Source organism: Teleopsis dalmanni, chromosome X, assembly GCF_002237135.1.
Source record: "Teleopsis dalmanni isolate 2A chromosome X, ASM223713v2, whole genome shotgun sequence".
In the NCBI taxonomy this organism is placed as follows: Eukaryota; Metazoa; Arthropoda; class Insecta; order Diptera; family Diopsidae; genus Teleopsis; species Teleopsis dalmanni.
In genome coordinates this window covers 60,231,020-60,256,742 of record NC_051848.1, presented here as the reverse complement: position 1 = coordinate 60,256,742, position 25,723 = coordinate 60,231,020, and the positions used below count along the sequence as shown (strand labels likewise).

Here is a 25,723-nt window from a genome sequence, read left to right as displayed (position 1 = left end):
ACGCTGCTTTTTGTATAATATTACATCCTATCCATCGGATTTGCTGTTATATCATTATTTTGTTGTATAATCATTTTATATTATAAACATATGGATAAAACTTGAAACCTAACTAGGTACTTTAAAATGATGTCTAACACAATAGTTTACAGAATATAAACTGAATATAAGAATTAAAAAAAAAAAATGTATTTGTTTACATTTTCATGAATTTAATAATTTTCTATATATTAATTTTATTGTTTACAAATAAATTTACTAATAATTGACTGTCATCTTATCATTTACAAACTACGCCACGTACTACAAATGTTTGTTTAGCATTGATTGCGATACTTTTTTCAATGCCAGTGTTTCAATTTACGTCATTTCACAGAATTTGTTGTTTTGCGTAGTTGAACATTTTTGCTTAAATCCGGGATATATAGTAGTTATGTCAATAATCCCAAACATGAACCTGTAACTGTGTAGATACCACTGACAGTATAAAATTAATTTGAAAGTCCTACTTTGTGATAATTTTTAAATTAAGCATATTTACATTTAATAATTTCACGAAGTTATCTACAATGAATGTGCCGAACTTTTTAATAAAATTGGGAAAAACTCAACGATATGCAGGCATCTGTATGCAATTTGGCCACGTTCCAATAAAAGGAAATCAAACTCTCTTATTGTAATGTCCCAGGTCATTGTATTTTAGAAAAACATGCTAGAAGACTAAATCTCCCTTTCAAACATACATGACGCAATTGTTGACATGACGATGACAGTGCTTCCCACCTGCTTTGCTTTTTTGATGATCTTAGCGAATTTCAGGACCTCCCTTTGTATAGCATCATAAGCTTTGCCAAAGATTCTATATGGTTTCAACCCTTGATTTTTTAATTATACGGTAACACAATGGGTTTATACTGCTAAGTGGATCCCTTGAAATCGTCGGTTTAACCTACCTATCTTCCTATCTACAAATCATAGTAAAAAAGTTTGATTAGCATTAGAGTGGTATATGAAATTATGTTCCTAAATACTATAATTTTAATAGATCTTTTGTATTGCAACAAAAACTAACAGAATAGAAAGAATTTTACTCGTTTGGCAAAGAAATTGAATACCTTTTGTTGAGGTAATAAAAAAGGAGTTGGTTATTATGAGTATTTTCAAAGAATTTCTACTGCAGATATCCATTCTGTAAGAATTCTTCTACAACATTTTGCATTAACTTTTTATGGCTAACAAAGCATAAGAGTGTGTTCACACGACATTAGTTAATGTTGATTAACTGCTCACTTGGCTTAATTTGATTATGTTGTTGTTGTTTGTTTGTTGTAATTTATTGTTTTCATACTAATTACTAAGTAAAAGTAATCTGGAGAATCAGATTTCGATTTTTTTTAGAGTTTTTTTTTATCTTCTTTGTGTTTACTTAAAATATAAAAGTATTTTTAAACAGTCAATTCTTTAATATCCCTTTATACATTGAAAAGTATTTTATATGTTTTCTAATTAAAGTATGTATTCTCTTGAAATGCTGATCACCGATAAATCAGGGAATTTAAATAAAATCAGTAGGGTGAAAAGTGATTTAAACTGAATTCAATTTTAACCTTTTATTAAATAAGGATGCCCTCTTCTTTTTCGGTATTAAATCTACTGAAGATATCTTATAGTGGTATGTTAAAGACAAGTACTGACCAAGTATCTTCTTGCTTGAACAGTAACTTAAAGTAACTTCAAAAGGTTCAGTCAATTTTGTTTGTTTGAGGATCGAGTTTTTGTGTTTTTTAAGTGATTCCAACTAATCTTGTCATGTTTTCAGAAAGTAATACAAAACTATATTAGTTAAATTTTATCGAATGTTGGCTGATACACGATAAAAAGAAAAAAGTTACTGTCTATTTTAATTTCACAAAATTTGTCAAATATTTGAAAAAATATTCTAAAGTTAATATATTTAAGTGAGAATCACAGTAGTAAGTAATTACCAGGAATTGATTTTGCGAATACGTTTATACTTCAATGGAGTACATTTGTATAGATCTTATATTCGACATTTTAAATATATTAAAATAGTTTTAGAATTCCATTTATCATCATACTTTTCTACACAGTTTATTATTAGTTTAATAGAATCGATTAAAAGTCAGAACTAGGAAGCTAATAATACAAAACAAAAAAGGCATCCGACTTGTCACAGTGTTTCTCACTGGACATTGTGTAGTCAAAAATAGTCTATCGAATGTAGGGACGATAGCTGCAAACTTTGTGTGATAGAAAAGGAAACAGCAGAACACAGTCTGTGTCACTGTGATGGTCTTGCCAGAATCAGACTTCGGTACTTAACAACTGTCTATCCACTTATACGCCTAGTTCCATAGCGCGTAGCAGTTAAAAATGCCATTATGTGCCTTGGAGAGATGTTGCCTATTGATATTGAATATTGCGGAGTCAAAAAATATCTGTCGAAACTAGGTATTACAAGGAACGATAGCAGACTTTGTTGTGAAAAAGAGAAAACATCAGAACACATTCTGTGTCACTGTGATAGTGTTGCTAAACTGAAACTTCTGTACTTATCAATTGCCTATCCACTTATACGCCTAGTTCCATAAGCGTGTAACAGTTAAAAATGTCTTTATATTAATAGGCAACATCTCTTCAAGGGACGTAATGACATTTTTAACTGCTATGCGCTTATGGAACTAGTTCTCTACCCTTTCAAAATCTATCTATCTATCTATTGGTTTAATATATTATGTATTGTATTTCAATGAAATAAGATTCTAGTATTGCCAAATAAATTTTTTCATTGGAATTTCGTAAATCCATTGGAATTTCGTAATTACAGTGGAACAGGCACTTTTCTGTTTTATACATATAATAAGTACACGTAGTTTTATATATCAAAACAAAGTGCTTGTATTATGGAAAATTCCTTTTCAACTAAGATGTTCTTACATTAATACAATAACAATCTCAAAGATTATCGTTGTACTGATTATTTCATCTGAGTCAATTTGTAATGAGCTTTATTCTAATGTAATATAATATTATATTCAATATTTATAAATATATATATATATATATATATATATATGTGTGTGTATGTATATAATTATTTCTAATCGAAATCGTAGAGGCCCCAAGTATCTTAAAATAGATTTTTTCAAACGTTGAGTTAACATAGGTGACCACAGAGATAACAGATACAAATCTCTGTGTGAATTTTATTTTAGTAAACAAATTAATTATTTTTATGCAGGAATTGATTAAATGCGACGCGGTTAAATTGACCCAATTTTGAAATAATATTTCTTAATTACACCAAAATATATAAAAATGGATTTCGTATATATTGTAAATGTCTGTCTGTCAGTCTGTCTGTCTGTCAGTCTGTCTGTCTGTATTTAGATGTATATATGTCGTTGAATAGTTTTTCTTTCATTTACGCCATACAGTTTTGTTTGAGAAATCTTTGCTATGCATTTTTGGATGGCACATGATACTGTCGTGATAAGACTTAGGTTGCAAAAGACTTCGAGTTTAAAAATTTTTGCATTGATCAGCGAAAATCAACTTTGCTGAGAATTTTACATGTTGATCTTTGCACTTGAAATTTTCAATTTTTAATTTCCATATCTAAATTTTAATTTATGAATTAATTTTTTTTTTCAACTTTTTTTTTGCGGCACAAAATTGGATTCAAACTAACTATTAAATAAAACCATTAAAATTATTATGATTAATGCGAACACAAATTAAATACATTGTTCAATACACAAACAATTGTATTATTTATGAGTAGCCAAAATATTTATTAAAACTTTTATTTTTCTATTTTTTGCCACTTCACTAATTAAAAAGCTTGCTTTCCATCTGTCGTTCGTAATTGCTTATCTAGAAAACAAATCATATTAAAGATTTTATTTCTTATCATAACCAGTAAAGCAGTATAAAATAGCGCTCGTCTAAAATAGGTGTGACTCCCTAAAATCAAAATACGTTATCAAGTAAAATTATTTTAACATTCAAATCTTTGTTTAGATATGAAATTTAATAAATTTTGGAATACCTAATAAATATTAACATGTTTACAAGCATAAGTCTACATAGGCATTAACATAATGTATCGAGAACTCAAGTATTAATCTATGGCCGCATATTTTTGGCAATACAAATTGATCTTTTTATTAATTGTTTTCAGTTTATATACTTTTTTATATTAATAATTTTGCTTTTGCTAAACATATATAAAAAAAAACATATACAAATATAACATTCACTCTTCTATATAAGTGGGTTAATATACTGGACCCACTTTTCATCTCACAAAAATAAGATATAAGTGCTGAATTCGACTGGACTTGACGATTTTATACAGCCTTGCGAATAAAATTACATATTTAATTAAAATTTAATTTATTTTATATCAAAATTTGCTTTTGAAATGAAAAGAAAGTGTGTTTCCAATCATAAGTAATCTTAAATTTCATTAAATTTAATAATAAAATCTTAATTTAAAAGAAGTGTGGCTACCTAAATTAAAAATTATCATGACTCAAATCTTATTTATCACAAAAGTATAAAATGTCACAGCATTATATATCCCGACAGAGTACATATTAAATTTAAATTTAAAAAAAAAAATTTAATTAAATAAAAAAATTATATTTATTATTATTATTAAAATTATTGACGTGAAATCGTCCAACAGTCGGTACTGCGGTCAGAGTAATCCTATTGTAGCAATTTCACTATTGATTACACAAAGCCCTTTAACGCTTTATAAACAAAGTCCAGAACTAAATCTAGAGAAGAGCTCTTAAACTGTTCTGGTGACAGAAACTCCATATGAAATAAGTTTTTTCTGTGCGTTGTTAAAGCTGGACAATCACAAAGAATGTGCATGTTCGTTTCCTCATCTTCGAGGCATAATCTGCATTCCAAATTAGCAGATAATCATATTTTGAGAAGGTGATATTTCAGATCATAAAGACCCGTGCAAAAACCTGTTTACAACCTTAAATTACCTTTTGAGAATTTAAGAATGTTTTTGTAAGAATACAGTTTGATCAGTGCTTTACTTTGTTTAAGGCTTGGAAAGCCTCTCATTGATTATTTGTTTTCTACTGGCTCAGTTTAACCCACAAAAGGTTGAAGGCCTGTAATATGCATTTATGGGTAGTACATCAGCTTATTTACCAAAATTTCTCTGTGACTCGGAATCTAGTAAAGACACCTTATTCTGAGTTGCAAATAACTGTAGAAGCTTATAACATTAAAGGACTTATTTCTACTTGAAAATACAAGAAGAGAGAGCTTTTAGAGCAACCTGACTATCAGAGTAAATAACAATTCTCGAGCCAGACTGTTTTTTGCTGATATTAGAAAATCATGTTTAATAAGCATTTAATCAAAAAAAACGTGCCAATACCATATCGGCTTAAGAGCTAATACCCGGTCTTATCCCTTACCATAATTGATTCGTTGTTGTAACATTCTGATATTAAGTAATTCACATAGCCTCGATAAAATTCTACTAGTCAGTATAGTTCTCAACTAAATAGCTCCTAAATAGCTTCTCTTTTTTCTCTATGTTAATTGAAAATTGAAGATCTCACAAATTAAATTTGTTTTATCTATATATAGATTTTAATCTCACTGTACAATGAAATAAATAATTTTTCCATATAAAGTTGATCATTTGAACTAAGTCGAACTAAATGTGCATACATATGTATTATATTGATAAATTCATTTTCTATTGTTTTGTAATAATTTGTTTGGCATGATTCCAAATTTCCGAGCACGCCCATATAATAAAGAAATTTAGTAAAGAAAGCTATTTTGAACAAATTTTTTTCACTTCGCTATATATCAATATAGCTATGTTTTTAAGATATTGGGCTTTAAGGTTGCAAATTTTTAAATGAAAAATTTTTTTAAAAATTACATATATACATACTTATTAATGCTAGATAGTATGTGTGGTTTTTGTTAGTGTTAGTCAGTGTAAATGTAAAAAATTTGCAACTCTAAACATCGATATGTCGAGAAGTAAACTATATCGACAATTATAGTTTTTCAAAAGTTTCCAGGCACCTCGATTTGGAACGTAATTTTAGTAGAATCAGTTATGTCGAGAAGTAAACTATATCGGCTATTATAGTTCCTCAAAAGTTCCCAGGCACCTCGATTTAAAAACGAATTTAAGTAGAGTCAGCTATCGGCAATTATAGTTCCTCAAAAGTTCTCAGGCACCTCGATTTGGAAGGTAATTTTAGTAGAGTCAGCTATGTCGAGAAGTGAACTATATCGGCAATTATAGTTTCTTAAAAGTTCCAACACACTTCAATTTGAAAACGAATTTTAGTAGAGCCAGCCACGTCTAGAAGTAAACTATATCGGCAATTACAACTCCTCAAAATTGTTGACACTACTAAAATTGGTTTTCAAATCAAAGTGACTGAAAAATCGGGATCATATAATATGTAATATTAACTTATAAGCTTTATCTTTAAAAAAAATCAATGCATTGACAATATTTTGGTTCATTTAATTTCCTCTTTTAACATTAACAATTTTTTATGTGATGTTCTTCAGAGAAAAGCAAACTATGGGTTTCTTACTTTAATTCATTTTTTCTTCGTTCTAAAATTATATTTCATTTTATTTTTTCCTGCAAATTGTGCAACTAACCATAGATTCTCATTGCTAATAGTATTTATTTGGATACACTGAACCACAAAATTGAATTTATATTAATTATTTTGCTCATCATAAGCAGCGAATAAACAGTCCTCAACTCAGCTCAAATGTATGCGTTATAACAGCAATAAAAATAATATTCTCTTTTTTTTTTTATATACATTTTTGTCTGTTGTTATTGTTGTTGTATTTCTTGTAGCTGGAAAGCAAATTTATTGCTTTTTAATTAAATTACATCATTTAAAAAAATATGTTATATTTCTGATTTAATTGTTACAATCAATAAAATTAAATTAAAAATAATAAATAAATCAAAAAGTAGAATAAAAAAGCAATAATAAAAGCTGCACTTATTTGGGGTTTCGAAACCTAGAACTACAGGTTTCAGTCATTTGCTCTTAGTTGGTTTTGTCATTATTTTTCTTGAGATTAAATGCTGAAGAGTCTTTACATTATGTAGATAGATGATGGTCGATGGCGTATACGAGGGATACTTTGCTATTTATGCTCTCCTAGAATAGCTCAAGGGATTTTTAAGTTAGTATATTACATTAAATGTTTTTCAATTAAATTTTTTCCTATAAACTTTGAATTCATTTTCAAAAACTTCTCTTAAATGAGTCACTGTATAAGCGACTGTTGCTGATATTAGTGACAACTTGTCTCACTAACAGATGCAGCTCACTAACATCCTTCATGTTGGCCCATATCGTATTATTTTTTTAATTCAATTATTGAAATATAAATATATACATACAAATATATTCAGTTTGTATTGCAGACAATTTAATGTCTGAAATGATTATTTTATTGAAAGATGCTGAGGATTTTTTATTTATAAATATTTTATTGTTTATGTAAGCTTGCATAATACTTTTTCATTTTAATTTATAAACTAAATCAAAATTTTTTTGTTATTTGTAGTCAAAAACTTACATCGCCTAAATGGAATCACTTCAAAGGTATACGACTGCGATGGAAGGAAAAAATTCGTTTAAACAACGTGATCTGGAGATGTTGGCACATGCAGTGTAAGTACTTCACGTTTTATTACTACACACTTAACGATTTAAGTATGCATTTAATTCGAAATCACAACAAACTGATAATGTTATTAGATTATAAATTAAATGTGATGCAAAAAGTATTTTAAATAGAAAAGGGGTAAATATCAATGAATCACAACAGCAGAACTTTATAACGTTGGTCTAGGTGTCTAAGACGTAAGTTTAAGCTTTAAAGTTGGCTAGGATTCGAGTTCAACATTGTAAAATTAAATTATATAAATTATAAACAATAATTAAATCCAAAAAATATTTTCAAACACCACTTATGATGAGTACTTATCACCCGAACTAGTTGTATGGTCCACTAAAACATTTAATTAATAAAAAATCAAATTTTGGTTGCTGTAACTCATTGCTATAATATTAAGAGTAAAATATTGATCATATTAATTTTCTTTCACAAGGATAGTAGACAAAGATAACAAAGGTTGACTACTCACTTCTCCTGGTAAAATCTTTGAGGGCATCACAATGGGCAATAAATACCTCCGAATGGAGGTGCTGATAACTCTCAGCACGCGACTTCTCAACCTAACCTAATTTACTTTTATTTTACAAAAATAATATCGGTTATCTAATATTGTTCATTTTTTTTTATTCATCTCTTACCCAATATCACAAGAACCATATAACACCAGCAAGAAAGTTGAACTTTATTTTAAAACCAACTGTATATAATGATTTGTCTAGTCTATCTTTTAAAAGCCTTTTACATATTTTAATTGTATTTTTCAGTGATAGAATAAAATCAAGTAAACAAGTTTTTTGCAGTTGATTAATACAGATTACCCTTTACCTATAAAAAGTATGACGTTTTTCCATTTATTGCAATAAAATTGTAATAATACTTACTTACTTACGCTTTTTTCTCAAGCGCGCCATCTTTAGTCGCGTACTTCAAGCACGGTTCGTGTTTCCTCAACTTAATCACGTCACCGGAGACACAGTGTATCCCTACATTTTCTTTCTCAAACTGATTACAAACATGATCTTCGCTAAAACATCCTTTTCCATTCTCACGACCTGAGTGACCAAGACAGCGAAGTCGCTGAATGTTATTTTGCAGAATGAAATCTACTTCCTAATAAATATCAAACAATTTGTGGTTTATTCGGATACCGTAGTTGTTGCTAATTATTACAGGACCAAAGATCTGATAAAGAATTTTTTCTTAAACACTGATATAACATTTTGTAATAGCGTATATGTTTCTGCACCATACGGAAGCATAGCTAGGATGAACGACCTATTCAACCTAAGTTTTGTCGCTCATGAGAGAAACCTCTACATATCAATTGTATATTAAGACCATTATTTTACATTATATATTTTGCATGTACATTATATATATATTATATATATATTATGTTATGTATTATATTATGTATTATATTACATTACCTTTTGTTAGTGATAATTTTTCATTGAAATCAGTTGTTGTTAGTGACTACTGTGCCCAGATAGATAAAATCCTTGAGAACTTCTAAAGTATGGTCGTCAACAACCAGCTATTTCCAGCGCTGCATATTTATTCTAGTAACCGATTTTTTATATACATAATTTTTTATTAACTTTAAAATTAGGGAATTTTTGTATTAAAAATATCATATTTTTTTCTTTCATAGTTTGAGTAACTTTAATACAATGGTATAAAGATATATATATATACTTATAGAGCGAAGGACCTAGCAGTCCAGTTCCTTGTTCTTAGTTAACTTTAAAATAAATTTAATGTTAAGTCACAAATAAATAAATAAATAAATAAATATAGATGCTTATAGGTATATAAATTTAAAATTTTAGTGGCACGTGTTCGTAGAAAGCAAAATCATCGGAGCAAAAAAGTCTTTCACATTTGTTATGACTTAGATTAATTGAATTGTATGCTTTTGAAAAAAATTCTTTACCAAATATCGATAATAAGCTAATTTTACTTTTTAAATAAAGTTGAAAGTTCTTGAAAATTTATAATACAAAATTGATGTTATCAAATTATACCTGATATAGTTGCTTAGTCATACATTTTAATTTTTCATTTTTATTTAAGTAATAATGTAGTATTGATTTATTTAGGGTAATGCGCGTAAATATCAAATATTCACCTTAACATTTTCTTTTATTTCTTTTATAAAAGAATATGCATTTACAGGGTGCCCAATTGATAACCAACTTTGTTATAACTTTTAAATTGATGGCGGCAATGCGTCTATCACAACTCCTAAGAAATCTGTGATGTCTGTGATGAATTTCAAATAAATAGTGTGATACCACTATGATATATTTAAACGTAAATCTACAAAAGACTGTGGTTAAATCAATCCAGCAACACAATGAGAATATATCTTTTGTGTCAAGATATCATCTAATACAATGTTTTTCAACCACTAGCATACGGTACCGTTTCGTAAAATATTTTATTTTTATGGTTTACGATATTATTTTTTAGAGAAATATTGGTACCGGTCTTTACAAATCATATTAAGCAAAAAAATATAGATCATTTTGTGTTGAAAAACAGCACTAGGTGAATTGATACTTACCTGGATTCACAACAGGTAGCAACGCCTGTTGCTACCATTTGGAAATTTTTTAACGACATCTGTAAAAGTTTGGACTTTATCAGATGTTCGGTTAGCATTTTACAAATAATTGAAATAGTGCACCTTGGTGATTTTTTATTATATGAAAAAAATTAAATATCGTTGAATAACAAAATTCCTCCATCCGGAAGGAATGGACGATGATGTAATCAAATTGGAAATGGTTTCTGTTTACGACAACTTTGCACCATGCACCATCGTTAACAATAAAATACGAGTGTTTTTGATGAAGATCGTCCAGGTCGTCCAAAACTGATAAAAACATTGAAAAAATCTACAATATTGTGGATATTCAGATTATCCAAAAATTAAATTGCATGAGATAGCAGATAGCAGATATGACAAATATATCATATGAACGTGTATCGAATATTTTACATGAATATTTGGGTATGAAAAAGCTTCCGGCAAGATAGGTATGGGTGACGCGTTTGCTTACAACTATCCAAAAATAACAACGACAACGACTTCGTCATTCAAAACGTTGTTTGGAAATGTTTATGTACAATATAGTTGACTATGAGCGTCGAGTATGATGAAACATAGATCTATTACTTCACACCTGAGAGAAAACAACAAGCCAGAGAATGGGTAGAGACAGGAAGTAGTGCTACCAAATGACCACGAACTCATCCATATTTTGGGATTCAAGTAGAATAATTTTCATAGACTATTTAAATAAACGAAAAACAATAATATCAAATTACTATTGCATATTATTAGATCGGTTGAATTAGGAAATCAAAAAAACAAAGCCACATTTGTCCGAAAAAAAATTTTTGTTTTTGCAGGATAACGAACTCGCTCACACGTTAATGAAAACCATAGCAAAATTAAATAAATGACGGCCGCGTTCTCCAGATTTGACTCTCAGTGACTATTACCTGTTTCCAAATTTGAAAAGAGTGCTCCAGGAAAATAGATTTGCATCAAATGCTAAAGTGAAGTGGGAAACAAGTATATTTTGGAGGCATTGATAAATCGTAATTAAAAGTTTACTAAATGTTAAAAGATCGTTGGACTCGATATGTCGAGCTAAAAGGAGACTGTATTGCTGTATAAAATATAATATAAATAATAATTTTCCAAAAAAAATGCTTTATTATTACTTAGACCGGGTATATATTTATCACCTAGTAGTCTAGTACATTATAACAAAACTAGCAGTGTTGCAAAACACTATGACATTAGACAGAAAATTCTAGATATAAGTCGGAAAGTTATGACTTGAGACTAGTTATGACAAAATGCGCTCTGGTATAGGATTTCATTCATTAATTACACAGATATGGTTGGTTGACAATTTCGTTTTGGCTTAAGTTCGCTTAAGTTCTTACGGTACATACCGACTAACTAGGCTTTTAGTTTGTCACATATTTATTTTGAAGAGTTGCTTTTTAATCAAGTCGGTCTTTATTTTCATGAAGTAAAACTTTTATTTAGTGCCTCCCTATATATTTTTTTCATTTTACTGCAACTTATGATAAGTCGTTGTTTAATTAGGCCACCCTATATTTTGCCTGTAGTCCTTTTCTTCATGAAATAAGATTTTTATTCAATGTTTCTTTTTTTTTTGCATTCCTATGCCATATATCCATTCTGAAGAGTCACTATTCAATCGGACCACTGAAAATTTTTTTGGCGGTCGCTTTCTTTTCAAGCAGTAAGACTTTTATTTAGTGCTTTTTTATTTTATTTCTATGTAATATCACAGGAAATAGTGTATTGTAAGTTTCGGACCACTCAAAATTTTTCTGGTGTTTCCTTTCTTTTCAAGCAGTAAGACTTTTATTAAGTGTTTTTTTATTTTTTTTCTATATAATATCACAGGAAATAGTGTACTGTAGGTATCGGACCACTCCAAATTTTTTGGCGGTCGGTTTCTCTTCATGCAGTAAGACTTTTATTACGTGCTTTTTTATTTCATTTTTTTGTATTATCATAGGAAATAGTGTATTGTAGGTGTCGGACCACTCCAAATTTTTCTGGTGGTCCCTTTCTCTTCACGCAACAAGACTTTTATTTAGTGCTTTTTTATTTCATTTCCCTGTAACATCGCAGGAAATAATATATTGTGAATTCTGTTTAGAATTTAATTATTATTAATAACTAGACTGAATGATTTTATAGTGCTTACGCTCGATAGCGCTAATACGATATTTGCCACAGTTCTAGCTAAGTTAGTGAGAAAGTACAAGTGAGAAAATTCATTCTCTTCATGCAGCATTTCTCACATTAGTCGAGAGCCAGCCATTATTTTTCGTAAAGATAATGAGTAAAGGGGGAACTGGTCGAAACCTACAAAACTTTATGTGCCTCATTATTGGCACAATATATTTTTTAGTACAAATTTTGTTCTTGTCCATAAATTTATTATTATTATTATTTGCTGTTATATTTGTTGTTCTTATTATGATTACGACTTTTGTGATTTTGTGATGTTGATTTTTTTAATTTTGCACACATATTTTGTGATTTTTTTCACCATTTTTGGCTTATTATATGAATTACTCTCCATACTAACGCGTTATCAAACTCACTTATCTTGTCCACATTTTATAAGTTTATTATATTTATTATTAATATTTTTTGTTGTATTTAAAATTGTTAGAAAAACACTTCCATTTCTGCTTAATTTATATTGTTATATATAGATATAGTTATGTACTTTATTTATTTCATATATATATAGAATGTCTTAAAAAATTTCACTTAGCTGCCATCCTCTGGCAAGTCAGCACATAATCAAATTTAAATTCGCGCGCCGTTTTTTTTTTTTTTTGTTTTTGTTTTGCATTTAAACAATTTTATTTCTTAAAAAATAAAAAAAAATGCAATAATTTTATAGTTTTATTCCAAGTGTTAATACGTCATTATAACAACATTTGTATATACATATATATTTTATATAAATATTTCATATACATATATACCATATATCTATACACTCTTTTCTGACTGCATCCAGTACGTTTGAGTGTCAGTAAACAACGAGCGTGATTTTTTTAAGTGTTGTGATTAGTTGTTGATTTTGTTCAGTTTTTTTTTTAAGTGTAGTTAAATTTTTTTTTTCAAAAAGATTTATTTTAAATTATTTTTTTTTTAAAATGTTAAAAACTGGCACTGTCTTCTGCATTTTACGTAGAAGTCGTTATAAACGTGCAAATGGAAAATTTTAGGTGATTTAAACTCTATAAATTTAAAAACATTTTTATATATGCAAATATTCATACATTTATATAATTATATTATACATATATATATTATTAAAATTTACAACTTGCTTGTAAGTGTTTACAAATTATACAGCTAATCATAAACTTTTATCTCTATCATTGCAGTTATCTTAAAACGCAGAACTCCGGTGTGCCAATTCGCATCACCCTTGGACGTTGATATACATAGTAATCCACAAGTAAGTTAACTAAAAACTATTAAATACAATAATTTCATTTATAAATACAATTACATTTTTTTATATTAATTTAAAATTGATTTTTAATTTTTTGTTCATATATTTCAAACATGAACCAGAAAGGACCAAAATGCATTTAATTCAAGTAATTCAAGTGATTTCTTAGCCCAAAAGGCAAAGAGGATTGTCCATTCCAATATTTATCTATAAACAACTAATGAAACAATTCTTTTTGAAAACACATTGTCACACTGTCGTTCCAATTATATTAAAAGATTTTATAATACAAGTTACGTTCTAGAGATCAAACAGGAGGTGTTTTTAGAAAAAAACAACAACAAACATTTATTTGAAAAAAATTCTTAGTTTCCTATTAAATCCATACTTAAATTTTCATCATTAAACCATATATCGATTGAATGTTTCATATCATCGACCAGGATATCCTTTATAATATTATTACAGATATTTCAAGTGGCGTCTATAATATGTTCATAAAACGTTTTCCTTTAAATAGAATTGAATTTTTGTGGAAATGTAGAAATTGATATTTACGATTTATTCAATTTTCAGTAGATGGTTTCACTACTTAGTATTTATTTATGTGCCCAATCTACAGCTCCCCATACCGAACTGGAAATTTGTAACCGTCATGCCCAAATAATAGTTACAAAGCCATGCCCTCAGTATATCGCTAAATAGCGATACCCGGATACAGCGATGGCTAGTCACCGGATATTAGCACCGTGAAATATCTAACAAAAAAAATTATTAAAAAAGTTATACTTAACCCTGTTCTATCTTCTATATTGATGGCATTTATAATTACATTAAAAATACTGATTAGAAAGTAGTAATAATAGAATATTTAATACATAAATAATGATTAAAAATAATAATACTTGTACTATATAAATAAATAAATAATAATAATAGAATATTTAATACTTGAATAATGTTAAACAATGATATTGATTATAAAATACAAATATAATTATAATAGTGCTATATAAATAAATAAATAAATAAATATTTATTTTTAAGGAGTAATGTTTATTTTCGAACATATCTTAAAGAATATGATTTTCTGAAACTATAGTTAAATAACTGTTATTTATTATTAAAATTATTTATAATTTGGAAAATTATATCTTATTTTTTTTTTATTGGATTTATAGTATAATTATCCTATTTTTGTTTGATACTTGATTTATTTGGCGTTCGACAAATAATTCATACCTATAGATTTATATAACTGTATAACTGTATATATATAACTGTTTATATAACTATTTTTAATAAGAAGTCAGTCCACTTATTGAAAAATATCAATATCTGTTAATAATGAAACTAGTTTCCTAGTTCTCAAATTTATCGAATGAAACTTTTTATATAAGCCTTTTATGAACCCAAACAGATTGAATTGATATATGGTATAGTTGAAATCGGTTAATAGACTCCATACCTATCTGTCTGATTCTACTTTTTGAATTAAGCGAATATAATTTCGTACAGAAACTTTTTGAATCTAAGTAAATGTTATTGTTGTTGCATTAACCCGCTGGGACCTCTAGGCACATGACATGAAAGGCTATACAAGACGATTACATGGGTGGGGAACTGAATGGGTAGTGGTTGGGGATGATGGAAGAGGAAATGAGGATAAGGGGTTTATTGGGTGTCTGTTAATTAGTTATACAGTTCTTAAATTAATTAAATGTTGCTTTGTACAGAAATTTTTAGTGAACTCGATTATATTATAATATACGCTATACTACTGCATATGTTTGTCTGTTAGTCTATTAATTAGTCTCTAAGTTTGTACAACAATCTTTTGCGAATATAGTTACATTAAAGTGAAAAATCAAAAGCAATGACTGTAAGATACTAAGGCTGTCTTCCAGTTTTTTAATTTTTAAAATAATAAAAATTTATAAAACTTTCCTTTTAATTTTTTATGCATTTATTCGTATTTTTCTCTCTCCCTTTCTCTCTCTCTCTCTCTCTTTCTCTCTCTCTCTCTCTCTCTCTCTCTCTCTCTCTCTCTTTCTCTCTCCTCTCTCTCTATTGCTCTTATTCTCCTCTTGAAGATAATGAAATTAATGATTTAAGTACTCAAAAATAAAATGAATTTATTTATGGTGCCAACAGTTGTATGATTTATGCAGAATAAGAATTCCACCCTAAAAATAATAATCTAGACAATTAATATGATCAGACTTCGATACTTATCAACTACCTATCCATTTATAACAAAATTAGACAACATCTCTCCAAAGAACATAATGGCGTTTCTAACTTCTACTCATCTATGGAACTAAAGTGGGTAAGTGGGTACAATAATATTTAAAGGATGCAGTGACGTAGTGACAAGTTTCCAACCCATTTTTAAATCTAATATGATCTTTCCATATTCCATATTTAAAGTGAAAAACTTTCTAGTGATTGTATGAAATAGCAAATTGTTTGAGATAGATTCTTTTTCTAGACAGATTCTTTTTCTGCTCTCTTTGATTTTGTTCACACAAACTATCCATCTGATAGCCTTTGTAGAATTATTTCGATAAGAAGCTGATAACATTTTTCAACTACAATAATCACATATATACAGATTTCTAAAAACGTGTTCTATACATTTATTTATTAAAATGTTAAGGAGAAAATATTTATAGACATATAAAGGCATGTCATATAAGCGATATATAACTATCACCATTCAATATAAGATGGTCTATAGGACTCTAAACCACTAAACTTTAAGTATATTAAATGTAAATGATATTAAATGATTCATATATAATATAGACATATTTGTCATATTTTGTCATATAATTTTACTGGACTTTTATACAATACTATTTTGATTCAAATTTTATTCAAATTTTGAGTTGAATACAAATTATTTCCTAAAGATGGATATGCCAATTGAGATTTGATTATTGCGTCATTGAAACCGCACGTTTCAATCACGAGTTCTTATCTAATAAGGTCTAATAAAATGTTATTTTTTTATGGATAAGTGGTTCATATTTTACGTTATGGGGTTTGAATGACGAGTAAACATATTTACTTGTTGTTTTGTTATTATTTTATAAGTTCATCTAATCTCTTAAATATGTACACTTGTCTGAAATAAATTGTTCAGAAATTACTAATTTGCAAAATACTTTTCATTGTTTTCATTCAAGAAATCTCTTATATAGAAATTTGTATTTTCTTTGTTCTATATTAGAATAGATTGGAAACTTTGCCCCAAAAAAACAGAAAGAGTGTTGTATGCCTAATACATATAAAGATTTTGTATTAAACTTTTTCCCTAATGCAACACATAGGAAAAAATTCTAGATATAAAAGATATTTCTTTTACAACAAAATTTTTTTCTATATTACATATAGAATTATATACTCTATATAGACCAATTAGATTATTTGCGGTATGTTAATCTCTATTTGTTGCACACGGTAAACATGTCGGTAGCATTATTTGGATTCTCCGTATAAGACTATATCATTGATGTAAAAGTCTTGTGTATTTTTCTCATGTAAATATATAGCATATGATACTCTATAATTTTAGTTTTTTAGGATTGACAAAAGTTAGTCTTTGTGCTCTAACAAAGCCTCTCTCTCTGCTTAGGAAGCTCAGAAGCCAAATAATTGCTATTGTAAATGTGTTTGCAACTTATGAGTGACTTTTACTCTCTGTACGTTTTATGGATAAAAGCATAATAATTTAGAAGCTGGTTCTGTTACAACTAAGTCGGATTTGTACTGCTTTTTATGTACTTCATCCAATGGTTGATGGTTTATCATAATTACCGATGTTGTTTAAGAGGTCCCTATTTCTTCCCGGTTTTTTTTTTGTTTTTTGTAACAAAATGTCGTTTGCTATTTGGGAGTTCTCTTATTTGATGTGTTATTATAGCTGGAATCATTATGAATAAACTTCATTTTTATATCATTTATTACACTTCAAGTAATCATCGTAATTGAATTTTTTTCGGAATTACCGTAGTATCCCATCTCGTCTCCTTTTTTTCAATATTTAGTACTTGAATGTGTAATGAATCTGGTGGAAGTATATGGAAACTTAAAAAAAGGTGAGTGCAATCAGTTGGGATTTGGTTTGGTTTTTCTACCATATTTCTGAACTGAATGTAATTGCTCGTTACGTCCATTTTGTTTTGGCAGTATAACACCGTATTTATTTTTACTCGAGTCTGTATATATTTCGGTGTATGTATTCAGGTCATAAATCTTTAGAACTGATGGATTGGCTAGTGTCGTATTTTTTATGTTTGCAGTAAAAATTACATATGGAACGCAACGACTGAAACATATAGTCTGTCGTAGATAACGCTGGAGCTCTTTTTGATATTATTATAGCGATTGAAAGTCGTCTATTAACTCCATTTTTTTTTAATCTAATTTACCCTACTCGAAATTCTGGTAAATACCAACATTCGTTGCCATACCGTTGCCATAACATTCGTTGCATAATTTACTATTTCCCTCAATTTACCATCAATTTACTCGAACTCGCACACGGCCTATATATAAAATTAAAAAAAATTATTTAAGAAACTTCAGAAATTTGGACAGGCTTAAGTAAAATCTAACAAAACCGTTATTCTATATTAGTAGAATATATATCGAATAAAGAATTAACACACTGTAAAATAGGTTCAATACCACAACTCCTTCAGGTAAATCGAGTTAGAGAACCAATCTAAATTTATTAAATAATAATGTAGCTATAATAAGAAAATGATATAATTTTTTGAATTAACTAATAATAGTTATTTGCAATAAATAGTTTTTATTCCCTATAAGATACTTTCTATTTGTCTGTCCGTCCAATAGTCTTAATACCAAGCAACATTACAGATCTTGTTATTCGGTCAAAAGCAACAATTTCATTTTATTATGTCTAAAGTACAAAAGGTTTAAGTATATTATAGACGTCACTAAAAAGCAAACTCGTAAACGTGAATTCTTATCAGCACAAAAAAAAAAGAAGAAGAAATTTCAAGTTTCTCCGACACTAACGTGGATATCAATCAGCAACTGTACTTTCTGTTTTTCACCATTGAATAATGTCGCAAGTCATTTGTGTTTTCATATGTAATTAAATTAGATATTCCATGCTCCATAATCCACCAGACGCAAGCAGACGTTACTGAGAATGACTTAAATTAGTTATTAAAACACCGTTTGGCATGATATTTATTTCTGAAATATTCTAATTAGGAAATGCTAATCTGCTAATTAGGAAATGCTGTAAAAATTCCGCTTCTGCTGTGCCCCCAACCACAAGCAGACTAATATTTGGACGATTTTGGGTGTACTCACATATTCATAATCTAACTTTTTCTACTGATTATGCTGATTATGTTAACTACAAAAATATATTTGGTTGGTTAGTTAGTTAACTAAGACCATCCGATTTTTTCCATATTTTTATAATTTTTTTTTTTATTTTTTGTTGTATTTTTTAGCCGAATTTATTGTTTTTGCGTGATTTAGCAATGTCGGCGGGTGATAAGATTTCTTCATAAAGTTATTATACTTTACGCACGTGATTGGTCTGTTCTTAATATTTTTTTATTGTTTTTTTACATTTTATTTCTATTTTTATATTTAAAAGATCATTGCTATTGAAATTCAATAGATAAAAAAATACATGTTAGTCTATTATTAGTGTGTAAATATTTGGACAAAATAATTTTACAAAAATTTAGATTTCTTAATCAAAAGGATATTAATTATGTATGTACATACATCAACTAATCAAAACTTTAAGCAAAGGCCACCATTAATTACTTTATCAGTTGGAGATTCAATCGTTTTGTAACGTTAAGATATAATCATCATTTCAAACCAATAATGGCATAAACTTATATATCAAATAAAAAGATTTTCTTTCACTTTGGGATTCCATACGTCTTTTAAAACAAACAACACTATTTTGATATCATCTGGGCTTAGAGTAGGTCTTTATGCCCTGTTGCGTCAATAAAAAGTAGTATAGAACCTACTTTACAGAGTTTTGTTGCCTCTTCAGTAAGAATATGCATTCCCAGGAGTCTGACTTCTCAAATCTACAGTTTGCATCCGTAAGTATACCCAGTCTTGTAAGGTGGTGTTTTAGTATACAGTCCCTTGTTAGGATTTCTGTGATAATTCTAATTTTTCTTTTCATACTTTCATAAAATTCTGGTATCTCTTATTGTTATAGGTACCAATAAGTGATTTGGATTTAATCCTTTTTGGTATATTATCCCAATAATACTTTTTCTTTTCTCTTATGTTTATGAGAAAAAGAAGCGTACTATGTCCTAGTCCAGAAAAAGGTTTCGGCCCCATTATCGGTGTGGCTGCTCCTTTTGTGACTAGTTTGTTCGGAGGTATATATATCTACCTCCTAAAATTTGAGAGCATAATGTACTTAGAAACATAGTTAAGTCATATATTGAAACACTGTGCTATATAAGAATTGTACTACCAAAGAATCTATAGTACAAAGAAGTGCCACGCTCATACAAACGAAATACCCACTTTATTTTGCTGGTGGATTTATAATAAATCCACCCAACCTCATGCAACAATGTTCGATCGAGTCACAACTGGTATGATGTCCAGTTCAAACTCATTGCAACCCACAATTGTTTTTATACTCCTGTTTCTTTTGCCTTTCTTGTTTTTATTTGCCTATTTAATTAATATACATGGATTAATAACGAAGTGAATGGTAAAGAAATCCCACAAATAATTTTTCGATATACTTTGTTGCTTTATCTTCTTGTACTGGAAAGGCCCATATCATAGGAGTAAAGAGTAATAGAATATATTTTTTTTTTTATTGCAACAAATGATGCACTACAAAAACCATTATGTATGTACGAATGTGATATTGGAGACATTAAGTCTGCAGTATATTAATATGTATGTTTTTATTGCACATTTGTGCATATATTTTACCTCAAAAGGAACTACTTCTTAATAGTTTGAATTTTTGGTGACTTTTTGTGATTATTTTAAAAAATATTTGCAAGATTCATATAAAAGTGTTTGAAAAGTATTTTAAAGAAAATAAAAATATTAGAAAAGTAAGAAAAATTATATTGAAAAAATGTATAGAAGTCACTAAAACCAATAATAATGCTTCCTGGTTTGAGGAAGCGCATAATGGCTATTTACAAAGGATTGAAATGTTAAAATTGGAAAAGTCAGAAAAAGGAAAAAATCAGATTTGAGACATAAATAAACTTGTAATGTGTTTTTACACTACAATTCATAACAATATCAAACAGGTAATTTTGTTTCATATGCTATCAAATTCAAAAACTTATCAAACGTACACAATTTTGACTTCGTCACTGAAATGCTGTTTGATCGTTTGAACATTTTACAGCGAACAAACATACAAACATGCGTATAATGTAATACAGAGGGTTGCATGTATGATTGAATACGTATGCAGTCGGGCTTTTCAGCCTTATTCGACTCACATATAGGTTTGAACTGGACATCATACCAGTTGTGACTCGATCGAACATTGTTGCTTGAGGTTGGGTGGATTTATTATAAATCCACCAGCAAAAAAAGTGGTATTTCGTTTGTATGAGCGTGGCGCTTCTTTGTACTCTAGATTCTTTGTTATGAGGTAAGTAAACACCGGCAGTAGCCCAACCGTAGTTGTTATTAATATTTCGGTAGTAATGACAGTACTATGACCTGTAGTAGCCATGATATCATGAAGTATATTAATAAACGCTATGTTGTTAAATATCAAATTATGTTTTATATTTTAATACACAAATAATTAAATGCATGTTAAGTTCTTATTATTATTAATTAAATAAATTATATAAAACTAAATTGTTAACGAAATTTAATTTAATCATATAAAATAGACTGATCATATAAAATTCATGGAAAGTATTTAAAATTAATAATTATAAATTTAAACACTCAATAATGAACTATTTTGTGTGCCCTTCAACCAAAGAATCTATAGTACAAAGAAGTGCCACGCTCATACAAACGAAATACCCACTTTATTTTGCTGGTGGATTTATAATAAATCCACCCAACCTCATGCAACAATGTTCGATCGAGTCACAACTGGTATGATGTTCAGTTCAAACTCATTGCAACCCACAATTGTTTTTATATGCCTGTTTCTTTTGCCTTTCTTGTTTTTATTTGTCTATTTAATTCATATACATGGATTAGTAACGAAAGTGAATGGTAAAGAAATCCCTCAAATAATTTTTCGATATACTTTGTTGCTTTATCTTATTGTACTGGAAAGGCGTTATCTTATTGTAGGAGTAAAGAGTAATAGAATTTATTATTTTTTTTATTGCAACAAATGATGCACTACAAAAAGCATTATGTATGTACAAATGTGATATTGGAGACATTAAGTCTGCAGTATATTAATATGTATGTTTTTATTGCACATTTATGCATATAATTTACCTCAAAAGGAACTACTTCTTAATAGTTTGAATTTTTGGTGACTTTTTGTGATTATTTTAAAAAATATTTTTAAGATTCATATAAAAGTGTTTGAAAAGTATTTTAAAGAAAATAAAAATATTAGAAAAGTAAGAAAAATTATATTGAAAAAATGTATAGAAGTCACTAAAACCACTAAGCGCATGAGTTTGAGGAAGTTTGAGGAAGTTTGAGGAAGCGCATGAATGCTATTTACAAAGGATTGAAATGTTAAAATTGGAAAAGTCAGAAAAAGGAAAAAATCAGATTTGAGACATAAATAAATTTGTAATGTGTTTTTACACTACAATTCATACCAATAGCAAACAGGTAATTTTGTTTCATATGCTATTAAATTCAAAAACTTATCAAATGTACACAATTTTGACTTCGTCACTGAAATGCTGTTTGATCGCTTGAACATTTTACAGCGAACAAACATACAAACATGCATATAATGTAATACAGAGGGTTGCATGTATGATTGAATACGTATGCAGTCGGGCTTTTGTCAGCCTTACTCGACTCACATATAGGTTTGAACTGGACATCATACCAGTTGTGACTCGATCGAACATTGTTGCATGAGGTTGGGTGGATTTATTATAAATCCACCAGCAAAATAAAGTGGGTATTTCGTTTGTATGAGCGTGGCACTTCTTTGTACTATAGATTCTTTGGTACTACTAAATTGAACTCATGTCATTTATAAAGAAAACCCTTTCACTCCACTAACACAAGCAATCATTGTATAATACATCAAAATAAACAAAACTGGATCCAAAAACCGCAAAGAAGAATAAAAAATGGGTTCTAGAATAAAGTATCGTTAAGCTTTCTGTAAAAAAATCTTTGTATAAATATTATCAATATTAAAATATGTTATATATAGGTAGTGCGAATATTTGTTTGTACATTTTTTTTAATATATTAATTTTCATTAATATACTAATTTTTAATATAATTAAATTGTGTTAGCTTTTTTTTTGGTTGAGTTTATAGAATTTTTCAGGCATGATTTGACTAAATTCTGTTTATTCTCTAATTAAGTAATGTTTATTTATATAATGATTTTATTAGTATTAATTTATTTTAATTATTATATCATATTTTATAAATTCATTGATATAAATTCTCTAATTGTTAACTATTCGTAGAGTTTTTTTTTTTATAAAGCTTTGAGTTAATATATTTAAAATTCATTTTTAGTTTAATTCAAAAAAAAACAGTTACTATTTAATCTTTTATTTATTTTTATTTTATAGTAAGTAAATATTATTGACATGAGTTGTGGAGATATATTGCTAAAATAGCACATTTAGCTTTTTTTTATTAGAAATTCGATTTTTTTTCGTTGATATATTCTCCTGTAAACACGGTTGCCACTTGAAAATTTTTTTCTGTACCAAAATTGGTTTAAAAAGGTACCATTTCTGTAAAAAAAGGTCCAAAATTTTTTTGGACTTTTTTGTTTTCTCGTTCTTTGTTTTTCATAGTGTTATAAATGAACATAATATAAAATAGTGCAAAGTTGCATTTATAAAAAAAATTAATTGGAAATATCCACAATAAAGTTGGGTCGTCAAAAATGTACCATTTTTTGAAAGTGAGTACCAAACGCAAAAAAAAAAAAAGTACCAATTTTGGTACTAAAGTATCATAAGTGGCAACCGTGCCTGTAAAAGCAATATACTCATTCCGACTCTTCTCTAACCGTTCAATTTTTTTTTAAGACAAATCATTTTTTCATATAAGCCATGCGACTTTCTAAAAACCATCTGAGTTTGTTAATTATTGTGTAACGTTAAACTAACTGGGAACAAAGCGCTAAACTGTTTGATAGATAAATTGAATTTATGCGTAACACAGCTTGATTACTCCAAACCTTGAATTAAAAAAATAATCTTTTTTTTTTGGAAAATAATAGTATTACAAACATAAAAAAGGGTATTACTTCAAGATAGCAATAATTTCATGCAAATATTATCAAGATGGCGATCGATAGCGGCTTTAATTCATATCATATATCAAACAAGAATCGTACTTCAACGATTTCTCATTAATTTTTAGGCTTATATATATTATATTTAGGACTCATATAAAAATAGTGCTAGTAACCAGTATGAAAACATTATCTATGGACATTATTTTCTTTTACTTTTATAAGCAGCGATGGTGAAACCATGAAATAAGTATCATAACTTTCGGAGTTCATATTTCATACATTGTTAACGCATTAAAGGAAACGACGTAGACTCCATAAATTATATATATATTTTTAATAAACTTGACGAGTTGAATTTAGTTTGCCCTGATCGCCTATTTGTTTGCAACTTTAACAAACACTTATACGAAAATAAATCTTGATCATTTGGAATTGGTCGAAATACGAGGGTCACTGTTTATATTTTGAACTCAGTAAAGAAAAAATACTGACTTGTCGTTGAAAATTCCTTTATTGTTTCTGAAAGTATTCTTACACTTCATGCGTTTAAACCATTGGTCAAAACATTTCTTCCAATCTTTTTCAAACACCTACAAAACATGATTTTTAAATCCAACAACGGCTTCGGTGTTACTTCCGCCGACAAAAATCGTTGTCCACTCAATCTATACTTGACGTTTGGGAATAAGAATAAGTCATTGGGTACCAAAACAGGACTATACGGCGAATGACCCATCAATTCGATTTTTTTAATGTTCAAATAACCGATTGTTGGACAAGATGTGTGAGCACTCGCACTGTCTTGATGAAGATGAAGAATGATTCGACTGCACAAATAACGCTCTTTTGACAAAAAGTCTAAATTAGTCTAAGTCTCGTAGACCACTATATTATATCTTGTCATATTCCTATAAAATGAACAATCAAAAATGAGTTTACTTTGTTTTTAATAAAGATATTCAAATACAATTTGGCTAGTAGGTTATTTATATAAGAGAATGTACAAAATTTTATTTATATCGGTTCAGATTTAGATATAGCTGTCATTTAAACTGTCTATTTAGACACATGTCTTTGTTAGAAAAAGTTTTTTATTATCTATTATTAATTATTTTACTAATAATTAATCGATTTAAATTTAGACATAACTCGTATATAAGTGTATAGATGTTTTGGGATTATATTTTTTTAAAAAAATTTTTTATTAAATTGATTTTTAACGTCCGTTTTGACGAAAGAAACTTAATTCTTAATGTAAACTATATAAACATATATATATAAATTAATATAAACAGAGGTATTGCAAAGTGTGTTAAATTACAACAATAAAACCTTATTATTTTAATTCATTGAATTTTTGGCTGACCATAAAGCTGTTTCGAGATTTGTCAAATATCCATCATCAGTGGTCTTCGAATTATTACTTATATTTAATTATACGTATATAATTTTTTAGGTCTGTAAGTTCCAAGGATGGTTGAAC

The 25,723-nt window shown here is 28.3% G+C and overlaps 1 protein-coding gene across 2 annotated transcripts in view; it reads left to right on the top strand.

The window, feature by feature from the left end:
• Positions 1-25,723, top strand: part of LOC119687215 (protein WBSCR14 homolog) — a 54,473-nt gene that overhangs the window by 2,774 nt on the left and 25,976 nt on the right. For both annotated transcript variants that reach the window (XM_038101467.1, XM_038101468.1), the window contains exons 2-3: positions 7,633-7,739; positions 13,717-13,790. In XM_038101467.1, coding sequence (XP_037957395.1) covers positions 7,633-7,739; positions 13,717-13,790 — 181 coding nt within the window. The remainder of the gene's footprint in view (positions 1-7,632; positions 7,740-13,716; positions 13,791-25,723) is intronic.